Here is a 26226-nt window from a genome sequence, read left to right on the forward strand (position 1 = left end):
CAAAAATTATTAAAAGAATATTTGAACCTCTAAATTGAAACATCATAAAATGATAATGTTTTTGGCTTGTTTCTTCCATTTATATATTTTTTTTAAATGATTATTGCAATTTATAATAGTTACTATATGCATACAAAAAATGCATTAAATAATGCTCCAATGCAAGTATATATAAATGCAGTTACTAAAAGAATGAAAAATACTTATAAAATTTAATATATTTAGAGAAAAACTGTACAAAAATAAAGCTGATATGACTGATATATTAATTTTAAAGAAATGTAAAATGATTTTTTTATTGTAATACTCTCCAAAATTACTGAGGAAAAAGTCTAAATTCTGATACAATTTTAATGAAAGAAGAAAAAAAAACTAAAGTTTAAAAAAAAAACCTTTCTAATGTGAGTCACTCAAAATTCATCACTTGCCAAATTTCGTAGTGATATGTCCAAAGATCTACCTTGTAGACTATTTAGTATGAATTTCAATTATGCATGTTGTAGTTTATAGATAATATGCTAGCCTATAAACAATACCAAATTTAATAAATAAAATTTCAAGGAGCAAATCAAAATTTTTAAATCAAAAATGTCAAACGGCAAAAACCAAAGGCTTTCACAATAAAATCAAAATCAATTCATGCTTAAATGAATAGTGAAGAAAAGTTGCAATGAAATTAATACAGAGCTGTCATAATTCATGACATTAAAATGATTGTAAATACATATTAAATAAATTTACACTTATATTTATATATTTTATAAGTAAAAGAATAAAAAACATTTTTATTCGTGATAGAAGCCTGACAATTTAGATTCAATAAAAATAAGGATTAACAAATAAAATTCTATGATCTACAACACAGGTAAATGCAAATATTGATTTTTCATTCCAATAATTAAAAGTAAAACCTCAATACTTTCTTTGAAATAATGTTTTAAAGTTTTTATAATTTCCTTAACTCATACAAAACTGAGAAATCAACAATTCATTAAAAAAACAACACATGTACGCAATCACATCTTATAAAAGCAAAGGAATTTCATGCATATCATTAATAAGCAAATGATAATAATAAGCAATCTAACAAAAAGGTAAATGACAAATGACTAGGAGAAATAAAAAATAAGTAAATATGTTACTCTTAGTTAACTTTACAAAAAAAAAAAAAAAAAAAAAAAAAAAAAAAAACTTTATTGTTTATTAAATGTAAAAATTTAAAAATGTTTAAATCTAAATAACATTTTAAAATCATTTATATAACAGCAGAAAAAGAAAACCATCTAAAAAAAAACATGCTCAATTCCACAATTATGAATTCTGAAATTAATATATTATTCACAACGGATCTCGATATATTTCAAAATAGAATAATTTAATGATATTTCAAATTAAACAATTAATTTATATGGAAAAAAAATTAGATAAATGAAGATTTTATTCTTCAGATTCACATCATATAAACAGAGAAGCTACTTTCCTAACACAATTATTTAAAATTCAAAAGCATTTTTTATATTTCAAAAAAAAATCTACTTTACATCGTATAATTAAAGTTTTAAGCATAATGAAAAACAAATTTTACCATGTTTTATCAGTGAACAATTAAAATAAAACCTGTTTTTTGCAATTATTCCTCCAAAATAAAATTTCTTTGTCGGCTAACAAATTACATATTACTAAAAATGTTCTGCCCCAAGTGATATATTAAATTATCTAGCAAATAACATTAAGTTTAATACTTTGTCTGAAAATTATATATTTTGTGATTAAATTATAAGAAAAAAAATTACCATTAATTATAACACTATAGAACCATTAATTTTTGTATTAAATTCAATTTTTTTATAAATAAAAAATAAATGATAAAAAAATAGCTTTAATGCTTATTCAACTTATTTAATGCAACAAAAAAAAACTCAAAATGACTAGAAAAGAAATAATACTGATTGAAATTTTTTTTAACAAAAATGAATAATAAATTCCTCTGGTAATTAATTTATAAACTTCAGAGCTAATTACCAGTGAAAGATTAATACATTCCACATATTCAAATCAGTAATATTTAAAAAACGTGATTTTATTTAAATTTGTGACTTGTAAGGTATATAGCAGATTTCTTAAAATGATTATGGTCATATAAAAATGAACTACTTAGCACTGTTACAAGCATCCTCATTATATTAAGCTAAAACATATTCAGAAATGTCAGGATTGGATATTATTCTCATAGTTTAATAACTTCCGTATGTTATATTAATATAACAAATTTTATTAAAATAAGCTTTGATAATTTTTAATTTTGATAATTTGGCAGAAAAATACTGAACAAATGCAGATTCTATTTCTTTTCACAAGAATATCTACACTCTCACAAATTATTTGAGTTATTATTTTAGTTGTCCTCAGTGAAAACCGCTATCACATTTTGACGACTGATTCATCACGGTTCAAAATACAAGAAACAGATTTAAAAATTGAACAGCATTTTATTTAGTATCAATTAAAAATGTGAATTCAATCAATTCCACTGGAAAACTATTCTTCTATTTCTGACAACATAGACTATCACAGAAAGAAAGATTTTTAAAGATATACTAATTTAGAAAAAAATAATTAAGACTGGTGTAAATTCTGCCAAACCAAATAACTTTTCAAACTACAGCATTAGTTGCTAATTGCCATATGAAAGAGCATGAAAAGTTACTACAACATATTCATTAAAGTACAAACCTTTTAAATCTTTAAATTACGTCTAAGCCTAAGCTCTTGAGAAGGAAATTTTAACAGTGAAACAGAAAAAAGATTTACCAACTTTTTAAACCCCAAGAATATATTCATAGTTCCTTTAAATTGCCTGTGGAGTTACCTATTATTATTTTCAATTATTAACAAAAATTTTATCCATGAAGTATGCTGTGCACCAGCATGACAATGGAGTAATATTACCCAAAGAATATTAGAGCCCCAAAGAAGCTAATCTGTAAGAGATGTAAAGTTCCCATGGCTTATAAAAAAAGAAATACCAAATACTGGTTTGAAAAAAAAAGTTATAACTATGGTACCGCTCATAAAGACTTTTGTAGATTTTGAATATATGGGCAACAAGAGAGAAACTATTTTGAAGACAGTAACCAAAATTATTAATTCAATTTTGTTTAGCACCATAATTTTTAAGGATGAGATTTTGAGGCTGCACTCAATAGCAAAGCACCAGAAAATAGCCTCCAGTGACCAAATAGAAAACTGTCATGGAATAAAGACAGATTTACCAATTATAAGTAATTCTATCAAAATATACTTTCCTCTAAATTGTTAAAACCTAAAAATAAAAGCGAAATTAATAGAAAAAAATAAATAAGAATAAACTTGTTCAAAAACAGGAAAAATTCTAAGGACTTCTTCATTCCCAGAATTACTTTGACTGAATTACTTTGATTTGATGTTTTAGTTTAAAGGTGCCGAGAATCAGAAAGAATAAAAAAATGCTAAAAGAAAAACATTAAAAACCTTAACTCTCTATAAATACTATGCTGAATACAAAAATTGCTTAGTTTTTCAAATAAATTTCTCTAGATATGGTACATTGTTTGTGATATTCGGGTTTGCAAAAAAACATTTTTATTTCAATAATGCGAAAGAGATTAATATTTCATAAACATAACATCACAGAAAGTAGATATCCCTGATAATTTATTCTTCTTATTGAGAAACAATTCATGAGTGTCTCCCCCCCCCCTCGCTCGTTTTTTTTTTTTTTTTTTTTTTTTTTTTTTCAGAATTTAAAAATGCACCTAGAAACAAAATATAAAATGCTTCATTTTATTTGAAAAATGTAGTGCCCTACAAGACATTGTGTTCTGAGAATTGAATTTTATTGATTATGTGTGTTTTCTGATCATCAAAATAAAGTGTCAAATAAACAAAACTGAAAATTTTGGGCATCTTTTTACAATTAATTGAGAAGACAATGCCAGTGGAATGAGAAATGCTGTGTGGAGGCAAAAAGTAATGTTTCAATGATCTACCACTGCAAACTTTTGTGCTTTAAACAAAAGCAATCAGAACAACGATTAACTATCATTTTTTGTTTTTAAAAAGAGCAAAATCATAATTTTTTTTTAAGCAAACAAAATAATTTAAAAAAAATAATAAATTAGAAATTTTGAAATAAATTTAATAAACGCTCATGATTTAACATAATAAATTAAGTGAAAATACAATATTCATAATTTGTTATTAATCAATCAAACAAAAACATGCAAAAACAAAACAAAAAAAGCAGCAATAAAACAATAATGAAATTGCATTTTCTATTCTTTGAGTGTCTGCATATATCTGAGAATTTCAATTATTTCTGAAAAACTAAGACGAGTTGTTGGTGCCTTACTGTATTCAGAATGAAGGGGAAAAAATCCATTGTTTTCATTGATTAAAAGCAATTAATTTAAATTTAAAAGTCAAAGAAGTTATAATTTTTTCTCAAATATCCTGACATTAAGTATGCTGATCTTTCATAACATGACATAATATTAAAATAAATAAATTAAACAAAAGGTTCTCAAGCTCACTTTTTGTCAGAAGCTCATTTAAAAATAAGAAATTTGAATTCCACAATTAAATGCAAAAAGTCATAAAATTATAAAAATTCTTCACTCAATTAGAATTTAGCACTGGTTTTTATAGCAAAGAAAAAAGGAAATAAATTATTCTATTAAAAATAAAATTGCTAAATAAATAACACATATAAAGGGCACTAACTATATTTACTTTAGAAAAATAATCAGACATTTCTAATACTTATTTAAATTATCTAAAATTGTAAAAAAAAAAAAAAAAAAAAACTATACATTTAATTTCTCAGTTTTTAGTAATATTAAGTTATGATGTGCATATCACAAAACAGAAATTTTAGATGAATTAATTCTTTTTGTTCAAAATATAAATAAATGCAAAAAGAAGCTTTGTCCTGCAACATGTTTCTCAAAATTATACTAAGATTTGGAATGCATAATTAAATGAAAAGAAATAACAAAACTGATGTATAAAATCAGTATTTCAGATCTAAAACCTCAATGCTTACCTAATTTTGTAAAATAATGTCAGGAAGACTAGAATAGTTAGAATTCATTGTATATAATTTAGCAAATATTTAAAATTCAAGAATCTAAATTTCAATTAGTGTATGTCAGCCAGACATAATTAGGAAAACTTATAAAACCACAATTGAAATGATGAAATTCCTCAGTATTACTCAAATGTACGACTAAATATATATAGAACTAGAACAAGCATTTAGTAAAACAGAGTTACAGAAAGGAATAAAAAGACTAGCTAATGAAATTTATCATTTTAATCAGATCTCAAACCATTTCATTCTTATATATTCTTCTCGATATATTTTTACAAGTTAATATCATAATTTGCCCACACACCCATTGAAAATTAACTAACTTATAAGAAATGGGAAGGGAAGCCTTCGTAAATTATATATTTTTTTTCAAGGGGTCCTAAAATAGCAAATATAGTACTTTATTTTTAGCCTTTTGCAAAATCTGAGGGACCAATAGGATTTTATCAGGTATACCAGGATTTCTTAAACTATGGGTTGTGACCAGAAATGAGGATAAACCATGATGTACAGCCCATTTAATAACATATTCTTGAACTAAAAATACAAACAAATCTTTTCTTTTAAAAATTGTCTAACAAAAATTTTTTTAACAGTCTATCATATAAGTAAATAAGTATAATAAGTAAAAATAGAAAATTTGTAGTTATGTATTAACCACATGCAAATGGCATAGTCAAGAGATTAACATGACATCTTTGACAATTTTTTGGTCGATTAATTATCAGTTGCAATAAATAATATCTTTGACAATTTTTTGGTCGATTAATTATCAGTTGCAATAAATAATATCTTTGGCATTTTTTTTTTTTTTGATTTGGCAATTAATTGCAGCATGTGTTTAATACACAAGTACCTAAAATTTCTCTTTGATTATAATTCATGATTATAATCAAAATCGATCATGAATTTTGGGATTGTCATAAAGTATTTCACACTGAAATTGGATCAAAAAAATTTTATCTCAAATTATGTCAAAACGAAAAACCAAAAGTTTAAGAAATCCTGATTTCCACAATTCCTTTTAAGATTGCAAACGACAGTATAAGTATGTTTGATTTAAATTATTTAATATAATAACTATGCAAAATGAAAAAAAAATTAGTTTTAATATACAAAAAATTATTTCAAGTATAATTTAGTCACCATGAGAAATCTTTAATCATTTATTAACAAGCTATGCTATGGTTTATATGATTCATAAACATAGGAACTGTATGTAGCCTCAAAAGGATACGAACTTGGCTGTACAGTGTTACAAAGAGCTTGAAATGAAGAAGCACCAGCATTTGTGACAAACTCTTCTATATACTTTTGGAAACTTTCAAATGGGCAGATACCATAATCAGAAGGATTTGATGATTTTAAAGATTCTTTAAAGAAGGATTTGCAGAAAGTTGCATATTTTGTGACATCCTTCCCATTGTAAAGAATCTTCAGGACATATTTTAACTTACTGTTTACCGAATGACTGTACAATTCAAAAACGATCCTGGAAGCATATGGAATCAAATTACCATCATCAATACCAAGAGCTGCTGAAAGTGGTTCCAATGTTATATCATGCCCAGAATATAAAATAAAGCGAGTAGCTTCCTTCCCACTGATATAAGCCCTCATATTACTGAGCAAATGGTTAAGAAATCCATGCATATTTAACATGCCAGCCTTAGTGTTACTACTGTCCCTCACAAACTGCCGTCCAACCCAATCCATGTAGGCAATTAAATTTCGAACATGTTCAAAAGTGACACATTCATTTGTGCCAGGTATGCATGGTAAATGAGAACCATGGCATACATAACCCATCGTACAATCAAACATTTCAAAAGGATCAAATATATTGGAATGATTTGGATCATGTTTGACAATTGGATTCAGCTTCTGCATCAAATGTAGCACAGCAGGATGAGATGCCATTAATCGCCTCTTTTTATAAACCTTCTGCTTATCCAGGTAATCAGCCAAAGGACATCGACAATAATAATCTGACATGCAAAACCTATCATCTCTTGATGGAATAATTCGAATGTTCGAGACATTGAAAGTTGGCAGAAATGTAAAGAGGAATGCTACAGCACTTTGAAACGTTCTTGAAAAAACTGTACTGTACAGTTTGATATGATCTGATGTCCAGTTTTTACTGAGCAATCCGTGATCTTCAATGTAAGCCTTATGGAGTATTTGACCAACCATAAGCAGTTGATGAGCCCCAAGAAGTGTCATATGTGTTGGTGTACAAGTATTTTCAGCAGGCTGCAATGGAAACATTGCAAATGGCGACAAATGCTTGGAAGATCCCCGCAGATATTTTAAAGTTTTCATATATTTTTGAAGAAGAGGAGTACTTTGAGTTCCACAATTGATGATTGACTGGTTTCTGACTGGTCTGAGGGGAGATCTGTCACCATGACGTGTCATTACAGCCACAAACTCTAGAGTACCATTAACAGGTGATTTCCCTGCATATAAAAGATTATGAGGTTAGGAAATAAAATAAATAAACTAATTAGAAGATAAAAATTAACTTGATTTATTGTTAATAATATTTAATAGATTCATTCAAATTAGTATTAATAAGATTTTTTTTTAAAACTGAATTAAAGAATCCATGTAAAATTCATTTATAATATTTATTTATTGTTAATAATAGTTAATAGATTCATTCAAAATAGTATTAATAAGATTTTTTTAACTGAATTAAAGAATCCATGTAAAATTTATTTCATAGCAAAGCGATAACAAAATCAAATGTATTAAAAAGACAAAACCATTCAGCCTTTCAAGAGATAAACATTATTACATCATTTGCAGTTGTATACTATATATTTATGACTAATCTTTTTAAAGATTCTTTTAAATAAAATGCTTTACACTAACAACAGTATAAAACTTTGAAATAAGCAAAACTTTGTAAAAAAAAAAAAGTAATGATAATAAAGAATTCAAATGCTTTTAAAAAAACTATAGTTCTACATGCACAAAGTGTAAATTAAATTTTATTTAAATAATCATTAAAAAATTAATAACTTAGTAGGGTTCATAAATCAGTAGCAAAAAAATTAGTTAAAATTAAATGCTTTCCCCATAAAAAAAAGTATGTAAAAAAAGAAATTGCATATAAATAATCATATTCATATTTTTTTTTTAAATTTATTTCACACAGCTTCATACCAAACACAAAGAAAGCATTTTAAAATTGCTGGCACCGTAAAGAAAAAAGAAACGTAGTTAACTCTAATCATTTTGCACACATGATACATACATTTCAATTAGAACAAGTTGTTTTTCATTTCACTACAATTATATATATTGAAATAAAATTTGGCTAAGGAATCATAAATTCTATGTTTTATTTATATTATTCTATATAAGATTGTAATAACGATCAATGAGCTGATGTCTGTGATTTTTATCATTTTATGCTTATCTCATCTGTTATATTCTCCCCACATCTAAAATTTTCTTTCATCATCATTTTTTTTTTACTGCATTTTACTTTGATGGATAAGAAGTAAGACAAATTTGAAAAGCAAAAAAATAGTAAAATACTGAATTTCATCACCCAGCTAAATTCTATTGAAAGAAAAAAAGGATGTTATTTTTTAACAAAAATACAATGTCCATCAAAATTTATTAATCACATCATACTTAGAATAGAAAGAAAAAAAAATCTTAAAATTAACATTTTACATGAATATGTAGGGTTATTTATAATGAATGAATTGATTTCAAAATTCGATAATATAAAAATATCTTATAGGAAAACTATACACTATGGTGGTTTTTATGTAACAAGGTTGAAATTTTTATTTCCTAATAATTTCCTTATGATAAAAGATAGAAACATAAATAAAATTCGATGAAATAATACCTCAATGAACAACATTTGTTTCAAAAATTTCTAATCCTGCAGTTGTTTAGAAGTTAGCTGAAGAATGATTTTCAATCTACAATTTTGCTATTTTTAACATAATAATGCTCGTAGACTTGTCTCTACCCGTATATTGCTTGTTTACCATGCCATATGCATAATGCAAAAATCATTTAAAACAATCTACAAGTAGTTTCATAATTATTTTTTAGATAATTAAGAAAATACAAAGGAATTAGCTTTTTTAAAAATTCTAATTAAGAGTTTTCAATAAAAAAGTATTTAATATGCTACTGTTTACCTAATATTACCATACACAGTTCTTGCATCAATAAAGCTCAAAGAATTCAGACATAAATAATTTCTATGTTACTTTAAAATTATATATTATATATATGTATTTTTAAAAACATTATTTAGATGTGATGTTTGCAAATAAATTGAAATATTTTTCAAACAAAATGATTTGTCTCAAGTGTTAGTTAGAAAATTTAAATTTAAAAATTTAAATTAATAATGTTAGAAATTCAAATCTCTAGTTTTTGAACATGGCATGATGACATTTAATCTGTTATATTATTAAAATTTTTTTAGATATTTATAACAATAATGGCATGTTTACAAAAAGCATAATGTTGTGACATGCATGTATTAAAAAATAAGAAATATGACAAATAAAATATATGTTTTCTAGTATTTAAAATTAGAGAACAATTTTTACAAAAATAAGATTGAAATATATATATATATATATATATATATATATATATATATTTCAGCAATACAATTTTATTTTTGTAAAAATTCTTCTCTAACTTTAAAGAATTTTTAAATATTTTACACTTAACTTAATATTTTTCAATACTAGAAAACATATATTTTATTTGTCATATTTCTAATTTTTTAATACATGCATGTCACAACATTATGCTTTTTGTAAACATGCCATTATTGTTATAAATATCTAAAAAATTTGATTTTAAAAAACATAGTCAGAGTGTTAAATATTAACTAAAACAATAATTTTTTGGAAGTACTCTGCAATTCAGACTCAAGATTAGAGTACTGGGAAACAAATTGTGAAAAGTGTAATGTTGGAAAATTACTTTTAGGTTTTATTAGAAAAAAAGGGATTAAATGATGCTTCTAATGTCCAGTTAATTATTAAATTTCAAGCAAATAAGTCAAAAATGATTATTTGGAATGATGATCCATCCAGTGAGTTTAAAAACAAATTTATCTATTATTTTCTTTTTGAAATACAAAAGTGTTTTTCATTTTCAGATTTTGAATGAAAATATGCAGCAATTCTGCATACAAAGGGAGTTGTTGATACTATAGGTAGAACTGCTAAATCCAGAGTATATGCAGAAGTGAAGGCAAGAAAAGCCACAGCACAGAATGCAATCAACTTTGATACAGTTGCTGCAAAAGTAGTACCAAATGTTACTGTTATTTCTGCATTGCAAAATGACATGAATAAAATCCAGATTGATTGGAATTTAACGAAGGATGTTCCCAGAATTAAAAAATCACATTATGTTAGAAGTTGTGCTTGGCCAAATTAATTTGTTTACACACCAGCGAAGCTTGAATACCTATACAAGTGTTATGCCATGAAAATATAAAATATATATATGAATATATATATCAATGTTGATGATAAATATGAAAATATAGATCATGAAATAAACAGAAAATATAGATCAATGATTGAAAAGAAGCCTGCAGAAAATCACGCTTCATCTGTAAATATTTCACTTGGCATGTCTGCATAAAAGTGCTTGGGGAAAAAATCATGACAGCCCTGTTTAGCACAAATATCTGCTTTAAATGAAACTGATATCAATGCAGTTTTCTTAAAACAAGTGCCCATACTTAACTTCACTTACTAAGAAAATGATACAAGAATTATTCAACACGATGATATAATTAAAGTATTACCAATGACCACCATTAACAGTCGCAATATTATAATATTTCCAAATTCAATTATGTAAAATTAAATGATGTCACATATATGGCCCAAAAAATTTTATTTTGTTAAAAATTGAAAATTTATATATATATATATATATATATATATAAAATAGTTTATAATTTGGTTTGTCAATCCTTTTTCTAATGCAAAAACTTTTTTAACATATTTCATGCATATAACTCACTGAATTTTATAAAAAAAATAAAAAGTCAGTTTTGTCAAAACGAACTTTTATTTTTTGTCATATACATGGCTAAATAAAAAGGATGTAAAAATACCATTAAAATTTACATATAAATATGATTTGCAATACCAGATTCACTTTTATATTGTAGGAAAAATATTTTTTGCCTTTTTTGCTACATTTATCACATATTTATATATATATACCTTGTAGAGTAACTATCATATACATTACCCTAGAATCGGCCATGTGGTACACTTCTAAAATTTTATTCCTGAAGATTTTTAATTAAGTTTTTTAGCACAAATACATCAAAATATAAAGTTATATAAATAACAAACACACCTTCCTGGCCTGGAGTCATATCATTTGGTGGGTTGCAATAACGAAGAGCTTTCACCATTTTGAAGCTCGATGCAGGAGGTAAACGATTGTGTTGAAGAGGATGAATCAATGGATGTGATGTTTTTGGTACTTTTATTTGTGAACGAGTACTTCTGCTGATGAGGACAACTGTAAAAAGATATATTTATAAGAATTTTTAATGCAGAAATTTAAAAATAAGATAAGTGTACTATAACTCAACAACATCTAATTTCATTTAAAGTACTGACTTCAGTAAAATTATTTTAAATTATGTTACAAATCAAGAATTCATCACATCTAGAATATCAGGATGAAAAAGTAGAAAGCTGTTGCATAATAATTGCAACACAACAACTGCAACTCACTTATTGAATGTAGCTTCTTAGCAAAACATTTTAGTGTATTGAAACATCTGCCTGATTAAGCACACTATAATTATTTTTTATTCTAAACACTTAAATTAAAAAGATGTCATTTTGATGGTATTATAACATAAAAATAGCTTAGACTTGGGCTTTGAGTACAATTCCAAAATTTGTGAAGAACAAGTATTCGTATAATTATTAAATCACTGTAACAAGTGTATTAAAGCCAGTAGAAATTATTGAGGAATTAATCAAATAAAGATTTCATTGTTTGTATTGCCTTTTATAGACACAGATTAAAAATTCTTAGGAACACTGTATATATAAGGATAAAGATATTATTATTTATACAAAACAATAAAAGTTACTTAAAAATGAAATCCACTCTTCCACATATAGTGCAAAAATTAGAAATTTTTTCCTTGATGAGATTATCAAATCATATTATGATGCTTATGAATATATAGATAGAATTTCCTTTGATGAATTTCATCTAAATTTTGATGCTAAGATCACAAACTGAATTTTATTCCTTTAACTATTTCAATTATAATGTGATGTTTTTAAAGCTACCATGCTTTTCGTAAAATTATATGATGTAATAAATACCATACAGAGAATGCAACAATTGATGTAATCAAACCCGAGAATATAAGATTAACAGCTTTAGCCTATAATAACAACATGTTATAATGTTTTGAGCAAGAATTTTGAAATTTATGAGAATTTTTTTTCCTCTCTCTGAATTATTGGTTTGAAAAGAGAATACTTTTGAATTTTACATTTAATTGTACAGAAACAAATGTATTTAACATATTCACAGTACAGAATTGACACACATACGATTAAAGAAAATTATACAAGATTTATAAAACGCTTAGCTTAAGGTGTTTGTTTGTTTTTTTCCCTATCATTGAATGATGATTCCAGTGAATTTATACACTGAAAAAAGAAAGAGGTCTGTAATTTAGCTGCTACTAAGTACAAGCTGAGCGTACTAAGAATTTATATGAAGCATTCATGTAAAAAAGATTTTAAAAAGTATTTCATATTTTATCTGGAAATCAATCATTCTATAGAATCAAAAATTCTTTAATTATCTATAATAAACAGAAAAGATAAATGATAATGTATAAATGATATGTACATAATTTAATTTTATATCTAGATCGACAGCAGCAAAAGGATTTGAAAGTGTAAAATGAACCACATTACTCAGATGAATAAAAATTAATCTGAAATTAATAGCATAATAAATTATTATTCAGATTTTAAAAAATCTTTTAATTTTTCAATTAAATATGAGGATGCCGAAGTCAGAAAAAGCGGAATTTCTTTTAAGCAAGTTTATTTCAAACAAAGAATATTCCACCTCAGTAAAAATTCTCAGTTACAAAATATTTCGACAACATTTAACATAATTAACTACACAAAAACAAAACAAAAAATGAATGAAGGGTAAAATTTGTAATACATTGACTGACTCGAGAAAAGCAATTTAGATTGTAATATAAAAATTTTTAATAAGCATCAAAGTTTACTGGAAATTTCCTAATATTGTTTGAGCTTAAAATACATCCTATTAACATTTAGAAGTAAACCTGTGAATATCATGCCTATAATCCATGCTGCAATAAGGCAACCAAACAGGAGTTTGTGTCTTGTTATAAACTTCATAACGGCAAATTTGTTATCTATCATGTCTTTCTTTTAAGATAAACTTCTCAACAGAAGTATCTATAAAACTTTTATGGTATAAATCACATTCTTGATTTGATTTGCGATACGGTGCTCTGTATCAATAAACAATCAATCGTTTTTCTAAAAATAATTGAGCATACGATTCTCAGAAAAATAAACCGTAGCAACAATGTTAAGATTGCCATTCGGCAAAACCAAATTGAGAGTGGAAATGAAAAACAATTTCAAGGCTGTCGTGCAAGCAGGCTATAATCGAGATGTACTGAGGATTAGGTATGACGAATATTTTCAGAGCGGTTATTACGTAACCAATATCAAAAAGTCACAAATACAAGTAATCAATACTTTTCAAAGAGGGGTGTGATTCAAATCCTTGATACGATCTTACTGATGATATTTCGATTACAGGTTTTGGATCACGATAGAAAGAAACAATCGATACGATATCACTGAAATTTGCCGGAGCGGTGACTTCACTGGAAAGTAACAATCGATACGATCTGTCCAAACGAAGCTCTCGAAAGAAATCTGTGATTGGATTGAAAAGTGAACGAACCGGTTATTGGAATTATCGTATCGCATCATTGAATTGCATATCACTGAAATTTATCGGAGCGGTGATTTCACCGGAAAATGCTAGGCTTCACTAGAAAGTGCGAAGTCACCGCTCCACTTTACGGGAGTGACCGATATTTGTATTTGATGATGCACTATTCCATACTAGAGATGCATAATCCACGATTTTTTGAATAACAAATAATATTGCTATTGTTATTTTTAAATATGCGTTCTAAATATCTGTTATTTCAATCATATTATCAATTAAAAATTATTACTTAATATTAAATATAAAATTTATTAATTGTAATTAATACTTAATTTACTAATTTAAGTAACGTGTGGTTGAATTAATTTATCTGTTTCAGCTTACTTCTTAATTTTTTTTCTCAAAACTATTTATTTAATTTATTTATTAGAGTAAACCATTTTCTGGAAAAGATGAGTTAAAAATCTATGCCATTTCTTTAAAATGTTTACTTTAGTCCTATATTCTACCAATAGATGGAGCCAGCAGTAAACAGAGACATGTAATCAAAGTCAATCATGTCACGAGCAATTAAAAATGATCTGTATGGAATAGTGCATCATCAAATACGAATATCGGTCACTCCCGAAAAGTGGAGCGGTGACTTCGCACTTTCCAGTGCAGCCTCGCACTTTCCGGTGAAATCACCGTTCCGATAAATTTCAGTGATAGGCAATTCAATGATGCGATACGATAATTCCAATAACCGGTCCGTTCACTTTTCAATCCAATCACAGATTTCTTTCGAGAGCTTCCATTGGACAGATCGTATCGATTGTTACTTTCTAGTAAAGTAACCGCTCCGGCAAATTTCAGTGATATCGTATCGATTGTTTCTTTCTATCGTGATCCAAAACCTGTAATCGAAATATCATCAGTAAGATCGTATCAAGGATTTGAATCACACCCCTCTTTGAAAAGTATTGATCACTTGTATTTGTGACTTTTTGATATTGGTTACGTAATAACCGCTCTGAAAATATTCGTCATCCCTATTCCATACAGATCATTTTTAATTGCTCGTGACATGATTGACTTTGATTATATAGGACTAAAGTAAACATTTTAAAGAAATGACATATATTTTTAACTCATCTTTTCCAGTAAATGGTTCACTCTAAATAAATAAATTAAATAAATAGTTTTGAGAAAAAAAATAAAATTTAAGAAGTGAGCTGAAACAGATAAATTAATTCAATCACACTTTACTTAAATTAGTAAATTAAGTATTAATTACAATTAATAAATTTTATATTTAATATTAAGTAATAATTTTTAATCGATAATATGATTGAAATAACAGATATTTGGAACGCATATTTAAAAATAACAATAGCAATATTATTTGTTATTCAAAAAATCGTGGATTATGCATCTCTACTTACGTTTAACACAAAAATGGGTATTTTATCTTTCAATTATCGTCTCAAAAACTAGTAAGAACAAATGAGTTCCAAGGAAAAAATCGCAAGACATGACTACTAAATTCGGTTCAAAAACATTTTATTAGTAATTACGAATATTTTATGTTCTTTACTCATCACCAAACATAGTTCAAATATTAGTGTTGAGTACTTTTAAATCAGATGTTCAATTGTTAGAAGGATTCGATTCGATCTGCTTAATCATCATAAGGAAATATTCGGCACTTTTCCAGAACATGATCGGAAAAAGAGATGATCCTGATTCAAAGGCAATAAGCATTTATTATGGATAAAACGGAATGTGCTCATACTGCTCGAAGGGGACAAAAATGAAAATGGGTGATTCATTGATCCCTAAGAATCACAGAATAGTTGTAATCATTTGAAATGGTAGAAAAATGTTCGAAATTGTGGATGCCGCGAACATTGAGAAATATCAATGACTTGATCAAATATCAATGACTTTGATTATACACTTGTGGTTTCTGATATTGTACCCTACTAACACAAAATATTGTAGGATATCTCTAAGATGTTCGATTGCGCGAGGATATTGTGATATGTTCTTGGGCATTTTGTTCTAGCAGGATAACTACTTATTGCTGCTCACTTACTGGAAGATACTTTTAAAAACTTTCAAAACCAGAATTTTAAGCATTGAATCATCTGTTGAACATATAACTAAAAGCAACCCAAAATTTCGAAACTGTATAGTAAAAGAAATGATACTTTTTTTTTAAATTTTATTATTATTTTATAATTGTTATTTTTTATTGTGATTTTTCTTTCAAGGCACTTTGGTTTAAGACTGTCTTTAAAATCCAAAAGCATGATTAAAATAATTTTACTGTAACATTTATTTAAAAATAACAAAAAATAAAAAGTTTCTTCAACCAATCATGTTTTAAGCGTCCCTACTATTCAAGAAAGTTATAGACTCCACCTAATAAAGGGAAATGATTGGTCCGATGGATTACAAAAAAAAATCATTTTAAATTATTATAACTAGCAGTACCTGCACAGCGTTGCCCGTGGGAAGTTCTGTTTTCCGTTCTAAGAGAAAAAATTAGCTTTAGACTTAAGTCTAACCTCCACCCGATATGACATGGAAATGTCATGCGGTATCAAAAAGAAATTGAGAAATCATCAAAAATAACTACAAAACAATTTTTTATAGCACATATTCAGAAACATTTAAGGTTAAGCTTTGATATACAGTCATATTTCGTCTTGCGAGGTAGGCAATTTTTCGGTGGCGCTTTGTGTAGGGTTGCATGGCCGCCATTTTTTTATGTTACTGTATTTCGATCTTTTTTGTTCATTTCCCTTAATTTTTTCCTGCTGCACAAACTTCTTCTGCTTACTTTCATTACTTTCGATTAAATTTTTTTGCACGCATTTCATTTTACTGCATTTATTGACTTTTTTTTTTTTTTTACATTTTTGTTAATTTGCTGCAGCGTTAATCGGAACCTTTAGATTCGAAACGCTATTGCTGTCGTTCGAGCCACATTCAACCATTTCGCTAAAATTTGGCGATAAACTTATTGGGTGAAAAAGACTGTATATCAATGCTGTTCAATATTTAGACTGTTAAAATGGTTTCAAGTTTCCTTTGTAAACAACACGTGCCGTTTGATTCATCTTTCCATTTTAAAGCTGAGTTAAGCTTTGATAACATTCATTTTGCTTTATGCGAGGTTGGCAATTTTTCGGTGCCACTTTTACTATCGTTACCCTATTGCAACCATTCTCGCCACATTCGGCCATTTCACTAAAATTTGGCGATAAATCATTTTTTTAGCGAAAATGACTGTATATCAAAGCTGTTCCTAAAGCTGAAAAACATGGACAGACTATAGAGACTGTTCCTATTGAAACCGAGGCATCATTTCTGTAATCCGCACATGGATCTAAATTCAAGGCAGAGTACTCCTTTTCCGACCAAATATCAGGAACGTTTGTTCTTTCACTTCTTCTCCTGTGTCTTAAATTTAAATGTCTTTCTCTGTCAGCAGACAGGCGAGATTCATTCTATCTCTATAATTCAATTGCAGTGCGATTTAAAGAGAGACGGTTATTTCTCTCAACAAAACTCTCCTTTGAATAAAGTGTAGACATTCTTTCTCTGATATCCGCTAACCTAACATTTCTTTCTTCTACATTTTCATTATCGCGCAACAAATGAAGCGTTTTGGCATTTAACATGTTCCGACCAAGTTTGAATTTCCTTCTTAAGTGTTCTAAGCAAACCTTCCTCTTCTATAAATCCATTTGGACGAGCGTCTCTAATGGACAAAGCACGTGCCAGAGGTTTCCAATCAATTATATTTAACGAAAAGGGGATGGATTTTGGGTATGATATATAGGCCCCTCGGAAAGACTTTATAGCTTAGTGGAACGGCAATTTGCAGCTATCGGCGTATGACTCTGCGTTTTAAAGTGCAGATTGTAAACGCTCGATACATAAAATAAACATTTCTTATTTTAGGATATTACGACCAACGACTGAAAGTGTTTTAAAGAATTTAAAATCAAAACACAGACTACGTCAAATCCAAGTAACGGCGAGCATCTCACTCGTTCTATTTATTTTTACAACCTCATCCTCGTTGCCAGATGCAACAGCAGAAAAAGTTTCATTTAACACAAAATAATATATAAAATATTTTTGCTGCAATTACTTCAAAAACAAACATGAACAATTATAACAATTAAACAAATACAAAACATTAATAATTATTTATAATATTTAGTTACGTGTGAACCACAATAACTTGCGATGATGAGTTGCGTTACTCACAATCTGTTCCTACACAGCCTTTCTGTATGGGTAGAGTTAAAATATTTAATGGTATTTTTATGTATTCTTTCTTTTTACATCAAACATACTTCCAATAAATAGCAGATGATATCTTTTTTATATATCATTAATTGCATTTTTATCCTCTCTTGTACAAAGTATTCAAAGAGAAAGTACTATAATTTTCAAAAAAAAAAAAAAAAAAAAAAAAAAAATCAAACTCCAGCTTAAATGAATCGTCATATTTCATAACTCTGGAAGTCCGAAAATCCTATTTTTAAAATTATGTCACTCTGACTATGAATACGAAAACTTCAAAATACTTTGAACTAGACGGATGAAATTTGATATTTGGTCTTTATACTAAATTTGTAGATTTATAACAAATTTTGATTGAAGTCTATTCACAGAAAATCCGTCTGTTTGACTGTCCTACTACAAGTGAACATGATAACTAAAAGAGCGAAAGAGCTAAATGGATGAAATTTGGTGGACAGATTTAACTTTTAAAATGTAGATCTCTATGAAATTTTGAACCAGATTTCTCAAAGGATTGGCTCACTGTTGATCTGCACTTTTGCATGAATATTGTGGTGACGCTTTATAAGCCAGATAACAGTTACGAGACATGCGAAATTTCTTTTGTCTTGTGGTCATGTTACGCGGCTACGAACAATAAGGTTGCGAGTTCGATCCTCGCCTATCGCCAATAGAAACAATATAAAAGCAATTGCCTAAAACGCAATGATTTTTTAAAAAGATATTTGGGTCTTATATGGTTGAAAAAAAAAGCATTTGAAATCCATATTCGGTTTTTCTGGTATTTGTGTATTAACTGCATTCCATTGATTAACCGCAAAAAAAAAACCATTGCAAAACTTTTGTATCAATAAGCTTTATCGTAATTATTGCTCAGCATGTGATTCATATACACAGGTAACGGTTTTCCTTACAATATTTCAAAACGCACAATTCCCAAATGCGATATTCTGAATGTAAGTATCCGAATACTCATGGCTTTGAAAAGGTCAAATTTAGAAAATATGACTTTGTTTGGCAAAATGTGCTGAAAATCTTCGAGTCTAGGAATTGGATATCTATCTGGGAGTGTTTGGTCATTCAACCTTCTGTAGTCCACGCATGGTCGGAAAGATCCATCTTTCTTCGAGACCAATATCACGTCCGGGTCACCACTTTATCGGCGTATGACTCTGCATCTTAAAGTGCAGATTGTAAACGCTCGATACATAAAATAAACATTTCTTATTTTAGGATATTACGATCAACGACTGAAAGTGTTTTAAAGAATTTAAAATCAAAACACAGACTACTTCAAATCCAAGTAACGGCGAGCATCTCACTCATTCTATTTATTTTTACAACTTCATCCTCGTTGCCAGATGCAACAGCAGAAAAAGTTTCATTTAACGTTGCTATTGGCGATAGGCGAGTTCGATCCTCGCCTATCGCCAATAGCAACAATATAAAAGCAATTGCCGAAAACGCAATGATTTTTAAAAAAATGATACTTGGGTCTTATATGGTTGAAAAAAAAAAGCATTTGAAATCCATATTCGGTTTTTCTGGTATTTGTGTATTAACTGCATTCCATTGATTAACCGCAAAAAAAAACCATTGCAAAACTTTTGTATCAATAAGCTTTATCGTAATTATTGCTCAGCATGTGATTCATATACACAGGTAACGGTTTTCCTTACAATATTTCAAAACGCTCAATTCCCAAATGCGATATTCTGAATGTAAGTATCCGAATACTCATGGCGCTCACGGCTATGACCAGGGTAAACACTTTTATGTGGGAATAGAGAGAGGATAATACCTTTATCAGAGGATATTCTAAAAAGTTTCGGTTAGACCATTTCGGCTGATTTTTAATTTCTCATATACGTAGTGTGAAGAAAGTATAGAATTCGTCAAAAAATTCCATCTCGAGATTTCGACGAATATCCACATTTTAGACCTCTCCGAGTTCGAAAATAAGCATTTTTGGAAAATGTCCACCTGCTTGTCAGCCTGTGACAAAGATTTTTGAAATTTAGTATACAATCTTTAACCAAATTTGAAGATTTATATCAAATTTCGACTAAAATCTGCTCAGAGGAAATTCATCTATCCGGCTGTTCGAATCTACGTTAACACTATGACTACAAAATGAAGAAAGCTAGATCGATAAGATTTGGTACACAGATTTAACATCTATATTGTAGACACATGTGAAGTTTAGAATCAAATCCAACAACTGTCGGCCTGTTCTTTTAGACACATGTAAACGTGATAATTCAAAAACGCAAAGACTTAAACATATAAAATTTGGCATGGGATTTAACATACTTCACATTTGGCATGGGACTTAAACATATAAAATTTGGCATGGGATTTAACATACTTAACATCTGGCATGGGACTTAAACTATATAAAATTTGGCATGGGATTTAACATACTTAACATCTGGCATGGGACTTAAACTATATAAAATTTGGCATGGGATTTAACATACTTCACATTTGGCATGGGACTTAAACTATATAAAATTTGGCATGGGATTTAACATACTTAACATTTGGCATGGGACTTAAACTATATAAAATTTGGCATGGGATTTAACATACTTAACATCTGGCATGAGACTTAAACATATAAAATTTGGCATGAGATTTAACATACTTAACATCTGGCATGAGACTTAAACTATATAAAATTTGGCATGGGATTTAACATACTTAACATTTGGCATGGGACTTAAACTATATAAAATTTGGCATGGGATTTAACATACTTAACATTTGGCATGGGACTTAAACTATATAAAATTTGGCATGGGATTTAACATACTTAACATTTGGCATGGGACTTAAGCTATATAAAATTTGGCATGGGATTTAACATACTTAACATTTCGCATGGAACTTAAACATAAAATTTGGCATGGGATTTAACATACTTAACATTTGGCATGGGACTTAAACATAAAATTTGGCATGGGATTTAACATACTTAACATTTGGCATGGGACTTAAACTATATAAAATTTGGCATGGGATTTAACATACTTAACATTTGGCATGGGACTTAAACTATATAAAATTTGGCATGGGATTTAACATACTTAACATTTGGCATGGGACTTAAACATAAAATTTGGCATGGGATTTTGTGACTACAAGTCTAGTTTTGTGTCAAATCTTTGTTTCAATCTGTTGAGAAAAACGTTCCTAAAACACAAATTCGATTTTCGGATACTATCAATGACATACCAGGAATTAATCTCCAAAAAACTCTTCAAGTATGACATAGTGGATTCAATGAAAGTGCTAAATTCACGCTAAATATTAATATTTCATAACTATTAGCGCCAATACCGCACAAGGCGTTCTGTTGCACGACAAAAGTGAGTATGCAGTAAGTAAATATACTCTTCTGGCATACTCTTTACAAGTTTAGTAAAGAGTATGAGAAAAAGTGTTGGGAAGACGACTTCCACTGGTTTTTAAACACAATAGGAGGTGTCATCTTGCTATTTTTCTTTTCATTGGCATAACTAAAGGGAGAGTTGTTTCTCCTAATAAAAGCCACAGCAAAAACAAAAAATTGGCTGACTATAAAGACTGATAAGAAAAAAGGTTATTCTTTTGATAAATGACATGATCTGGAAATCGTTAGGAACATAATGTAAGATATAATAAATATTGTCATGCGATTATGTTCGAAACTAGAAATTTGAAATGTTTTTTTTTTCATTTATTTTTCAATATAAATATTGGAAGGGGAGGTATCCATTCTTCTTTTTAATTCGGACTTACATGAATTCACATTTGTTCAGATAAGCCAGATTTCTCAAGAGAAAATGTTATTCTTTTATTAACATTTTTTTTTACTAAAAAAATTACAATATATTTTTTATTAATAATAAATATTTTTTTCTTATTTACAGGAACTTCAAAGAAAAAGAAGATGGGGGGGGTGAGAAAATACGTGATTTTCGTTTTATAGACCCTTCACCGTATTGATTGCAAAGGCAGGTGGATTCACAATAGGATATAAAGTTATTTTTTTAGATTTTTCGATTGACATTACACTGAAGAAAAATAACTGTTAGATACTCATTCAAGAAAATAATTTGAAATGATTCCAATAAACTTCTACATGATAGCTAATAAAGATATTCTTGCTATTTTATGGGCATTTTGATAGCTACGAGAAAAACAATACACATTTTCCTCCTTAGGACGGTAAAAATCTACGCTCCTAAAAAAAGTGATTTTTATATTACAAACTGATCAATAACTATAAATAAATAATTAAAAAAAATAGAAAAATAACTATTTTTAAACGCGAAGTAATTTCAAATGGTGTACATAAAATTTATTTTAGATTATTATTATTAAATTTACATTAGTTTGTAGGTATTAACCCTCCTGCCGGCGGCTTTCAGATTGCTATCCTTACCGAAAGCGGCACGCCAGAATAACAGGTTCAACCTTAAAAATGTCGCGGTTTGGTCAAAAGGATTGCTGTCCCCTTTTGCGGTCAGTTCAGCGCTGCAGGTGGGAAGTGATTAGCAAATTTCATGCTGTGAGTAGCAGGTGTTTCTTATCGTAGTCTTTCAATTTCTAAGAGCATTTTTCTTTCAGTGCTTAGGAAGAGATTGACAATAACATCGATTGAAAATGCGAAAATGTGATTGGTTTTTTTAGAGATTTTTCGATTATTTTATAAAGCAACTAGCCGCCTTTGGCGACCAGCCGGTTCGCCAATCTTAGTGTTCGTTAAAATTTTAATAATTAAATATTTTATGCAATTCCAATTTCTTCAGCAAAATAGTTTATTCTTCAGCAAAATATTTTAAAACTTCAAATTTTGATAGTCATATAATTCACTCATAATATTATAAAGGCCTTCAGTCATAACGTGATATGTATCTCTCTAATTTTCTGTTACCCCTCGTAGAATTTATGCTTTAAATTAAAGTGTAAAGGATTAATCTGCAATTAATATAATAATATTTTTTTACTGAAACAAAGCATTTTTTTTAATAATATGATTACTGATAATAGAGTCACTGAGCGTTTAAACTTTATGGGCACTAAAGAATATCTTTCTTAATTTATGTAATATCTCAAGAATTTGTCAACAAAATTTTCTCAGATTCATCATGAATGGATCGATTCATTAACAATGTTTCATTTTAAATGCATCAAACACTCAGAAAATAAAATGAATCGTTTAAAATAATCTGTCGAAAACAGGTTTAAAAAAACTACTTAAAAAACGATGTACTTAAAACTATAAGCATATATAAAAAATATATATAATTAACATAAATACAATTTAATTACAAAAGCATGCAACTAACCTAAAAATAATTTAAATCATTGAAAACAGGTTAAAAAAAAAACTACTTAAAAAACGACGTACTTAAAACTATAAGCATATATAAAATATATATATATAACTAACATAAATACAATTTAATTACAAAAGCATGCAACTAACCTAAAAATAATTTAAATCATTGTAAACAGGTTAAAATAAACTACTTAAAAAACGATGTACTTAAAACTATAAGCATATACAAAAAATATATAACTAACATAAATACAATTTACTTACAAAAGCATACAACTAACCTAAAAGTAATTTAAATCGTCCGTTGATAATGGTTGCCATGCCAACGATCAGTACACAGTGCGCATGCGTGAATTTTCTTCGCCTTTTACGTAACGCAAATGCGTGAATTTTTCTACGCCAGTTGGGGTAACGCTATGAAGATTAGACATTTTTAATTTCCTTTATTCTGTGCTATTTTAATTCAAAAGTACTTCAGAATGAATCTGAAACATGGATTCATTAACAATGTTTAATTTTAAATGCATAAAACATTAAGAAAATAAACAGAATCGTTTGAAATAATCCGCCGAAAAATCTTAACCCTAGCCTCATTACTGTTGGGAGAAAAAAAGAACTAAAGCCTAAATCATTTGGCGTTGGGGAAAATCGAAGATTTTTTTGGCGGAAAAGTTGGCGGTGGGGAAAATGGAAGATTTTTTTGGCGGGAAAGTTAGTTTTTAATTAATAATTGACTACCCCTAACATTTAGGGGGATGAAAAATATATGTTGGCCGATTCTCATAGATACCGGATAAGCACAAAAAATTTCATCAAAATCGGTCAAGCCGTTTCGGAGGAGTATGGCAACGAAAACTGTGACACGAGAATTTTATATATTAGATACATAAAATTTATGTTAGGAATAAGTTATTATCATGTTTATTTTGATACTAGTCTAGTTTTTATAAAATGAAAGTACTCGTCTAATATTTTTTTCATTGCAATATGTTTCGCAAAATATTTTATTCCGTAGTACTGTGAAATTATTTCTCGACATTACGTGCAAGTGATTTAATTTAAAAAAAAAACCCTTTCAGCGCATTGCCAATTTATTTTAATATTTTAAAATGCGTGTTTAAAACATTAATTGCGATAAGTAACACTACGTTATAACTTTGTTTCTTCAGTATTCAAAAAAATAATTGTGTAATTAGGGAATTTCAGTATTTATCAGTATTAGGGATTTTCAGTATTTATCTGCATGATTAATATTTTATAACTAAATATACTTTACAATATTTAATTGGCAAAGCTAATTGGCCAGTTATTCAGTAATGCTGAAATAACTGGTCGATGCGCCTTATGACTGTAACAAATAAAAATAATTGTCAAAATATTTCTTTGTAATATTCATGATACAAATTTGGCCTGGAAAAATGACTCAAATAATACAGATTATTTAGACTCATAATTAACCATTTGCAACTGGAATTTTTTGAATACCTTCAAATTAAGTTCCTACAGAATATTAAGTACTGTTTTAAAATAAATTACAATTTTTGAAAAATCTCAGTTTTAAGTTTTTCGGGTTAGAATCAAAGCTCTTGCTATTTTGCAATCGGATAACGACAAACCGTGGGGTAAACGAATCATTAAAAAGAAAAATCTGAATTTAAAAGCTTTGCAAATACAATTGCATTGATCTTTTTTTACTTATTACTTTTACATTATTTATTGCTTTCGGTGATCAGCACATGTGTTACGTCGAGGTTACTAGCCAATATAAAATTTTTAATTAAATGTTTTCTTCAGCAAAACATCTTGAAATTTCAAATTTTGATAGTAATATAATTCATACTATTGCAGACTCATTGTACCATTCTGTATTGCAGATTTTTTGAATTTTCTGTCAGCTCCTTGACAGTAATTTCTTAATTTAAAACGAGAGTGAATAAACTTCAATTAATGCAAAACCTGTTTTGTTGAAACCAATCAGGATTATTAAATTTCTAAATACAGGGAATAGAATCATTCAGCAATAAAGTTTTATGTATATACTGAATATTTCTTTTTAATTTTTGAAATGACTCAGATGATTTCTCATATCTTTTATTCAATAAAAATTTCCAAAAATTCCTTCTTATTCTGTAATAATTTTGAAAGTTAGGATGGAATACACTTCAAAATCTCATTTTATTTTTAATTCATTATTTTTAAAAATTTTTAGAAGTAAAAAAAAAAAAAAAAAAAAAACATTTTGCACATTTTTATTTTCTAAGATGCATATTCCACTAAGATATATATATGGAAGCTCTAATAGACGCCACGCACAAACATTCGTCTAAGTTAATAATAAAGATGGACGAGTGTGTGTGTCATTATTTGTCTGGTTGTATTGGTACTTTTCAGACCAGACAATTTGAAATAGAATTACCAAAATCTGCACCTACATACTTTGGAC

The 26226-nt window shown here is 28.0% G+C and overlaps 1 protein-coding gene across 2 annotated transcripts; it reads right to left on the reverse strand.

The window, feature by feature from the left end:
* Nucleotides 1-6280: 6280 nt before the first annotated feature.
* LOC129976077 (2-phosphoxylose phosphatase 1-like) lies at nt 6281-13728 on the reverse strand. 2 transcript variants are annotated; one of them, XM_056089450.1, is made up of 3 exons: nt 13518-13728; nt 11516-11683; nt 6281-7593 (listed from the first exon to the last, which is right to left on the reverse strand). In XM_056089450.1, exons 1-3 carry the CDS (start codon nt 13600-13602, stop codon nt 6314-6316), a joined length of 1533 nt encoding a protein of 510 aa, XP_055945425.1. In that variant the 5' UTR covers nt 13603-13728; the 3' UTR covers nt 6281-6313. The 2 variants fall into 2 exon arrangements, with proteins under 2 accessions (XP_055945425.1, XP_055945424.1); XM_056089449.1 differs by having other exon boundaries at nt 13503-13728.
* Between the last annotated feature and the right edge of the window lie 12498 nt (nt 13729-26226).

This window comes from Argiope bruennichi, chromosome 7, assembly GCF_947563725.1.
Source record: "Argiope bruennichi chromosome 7, qqArgBrue1.1, whole genome shotgun sequence".
Lineage (NCBI taxonomy): Eukaryota > Metazoa > Arthropoda > Arachnida > Araneae > Araneidae > Argiope > Argiope bruennichi.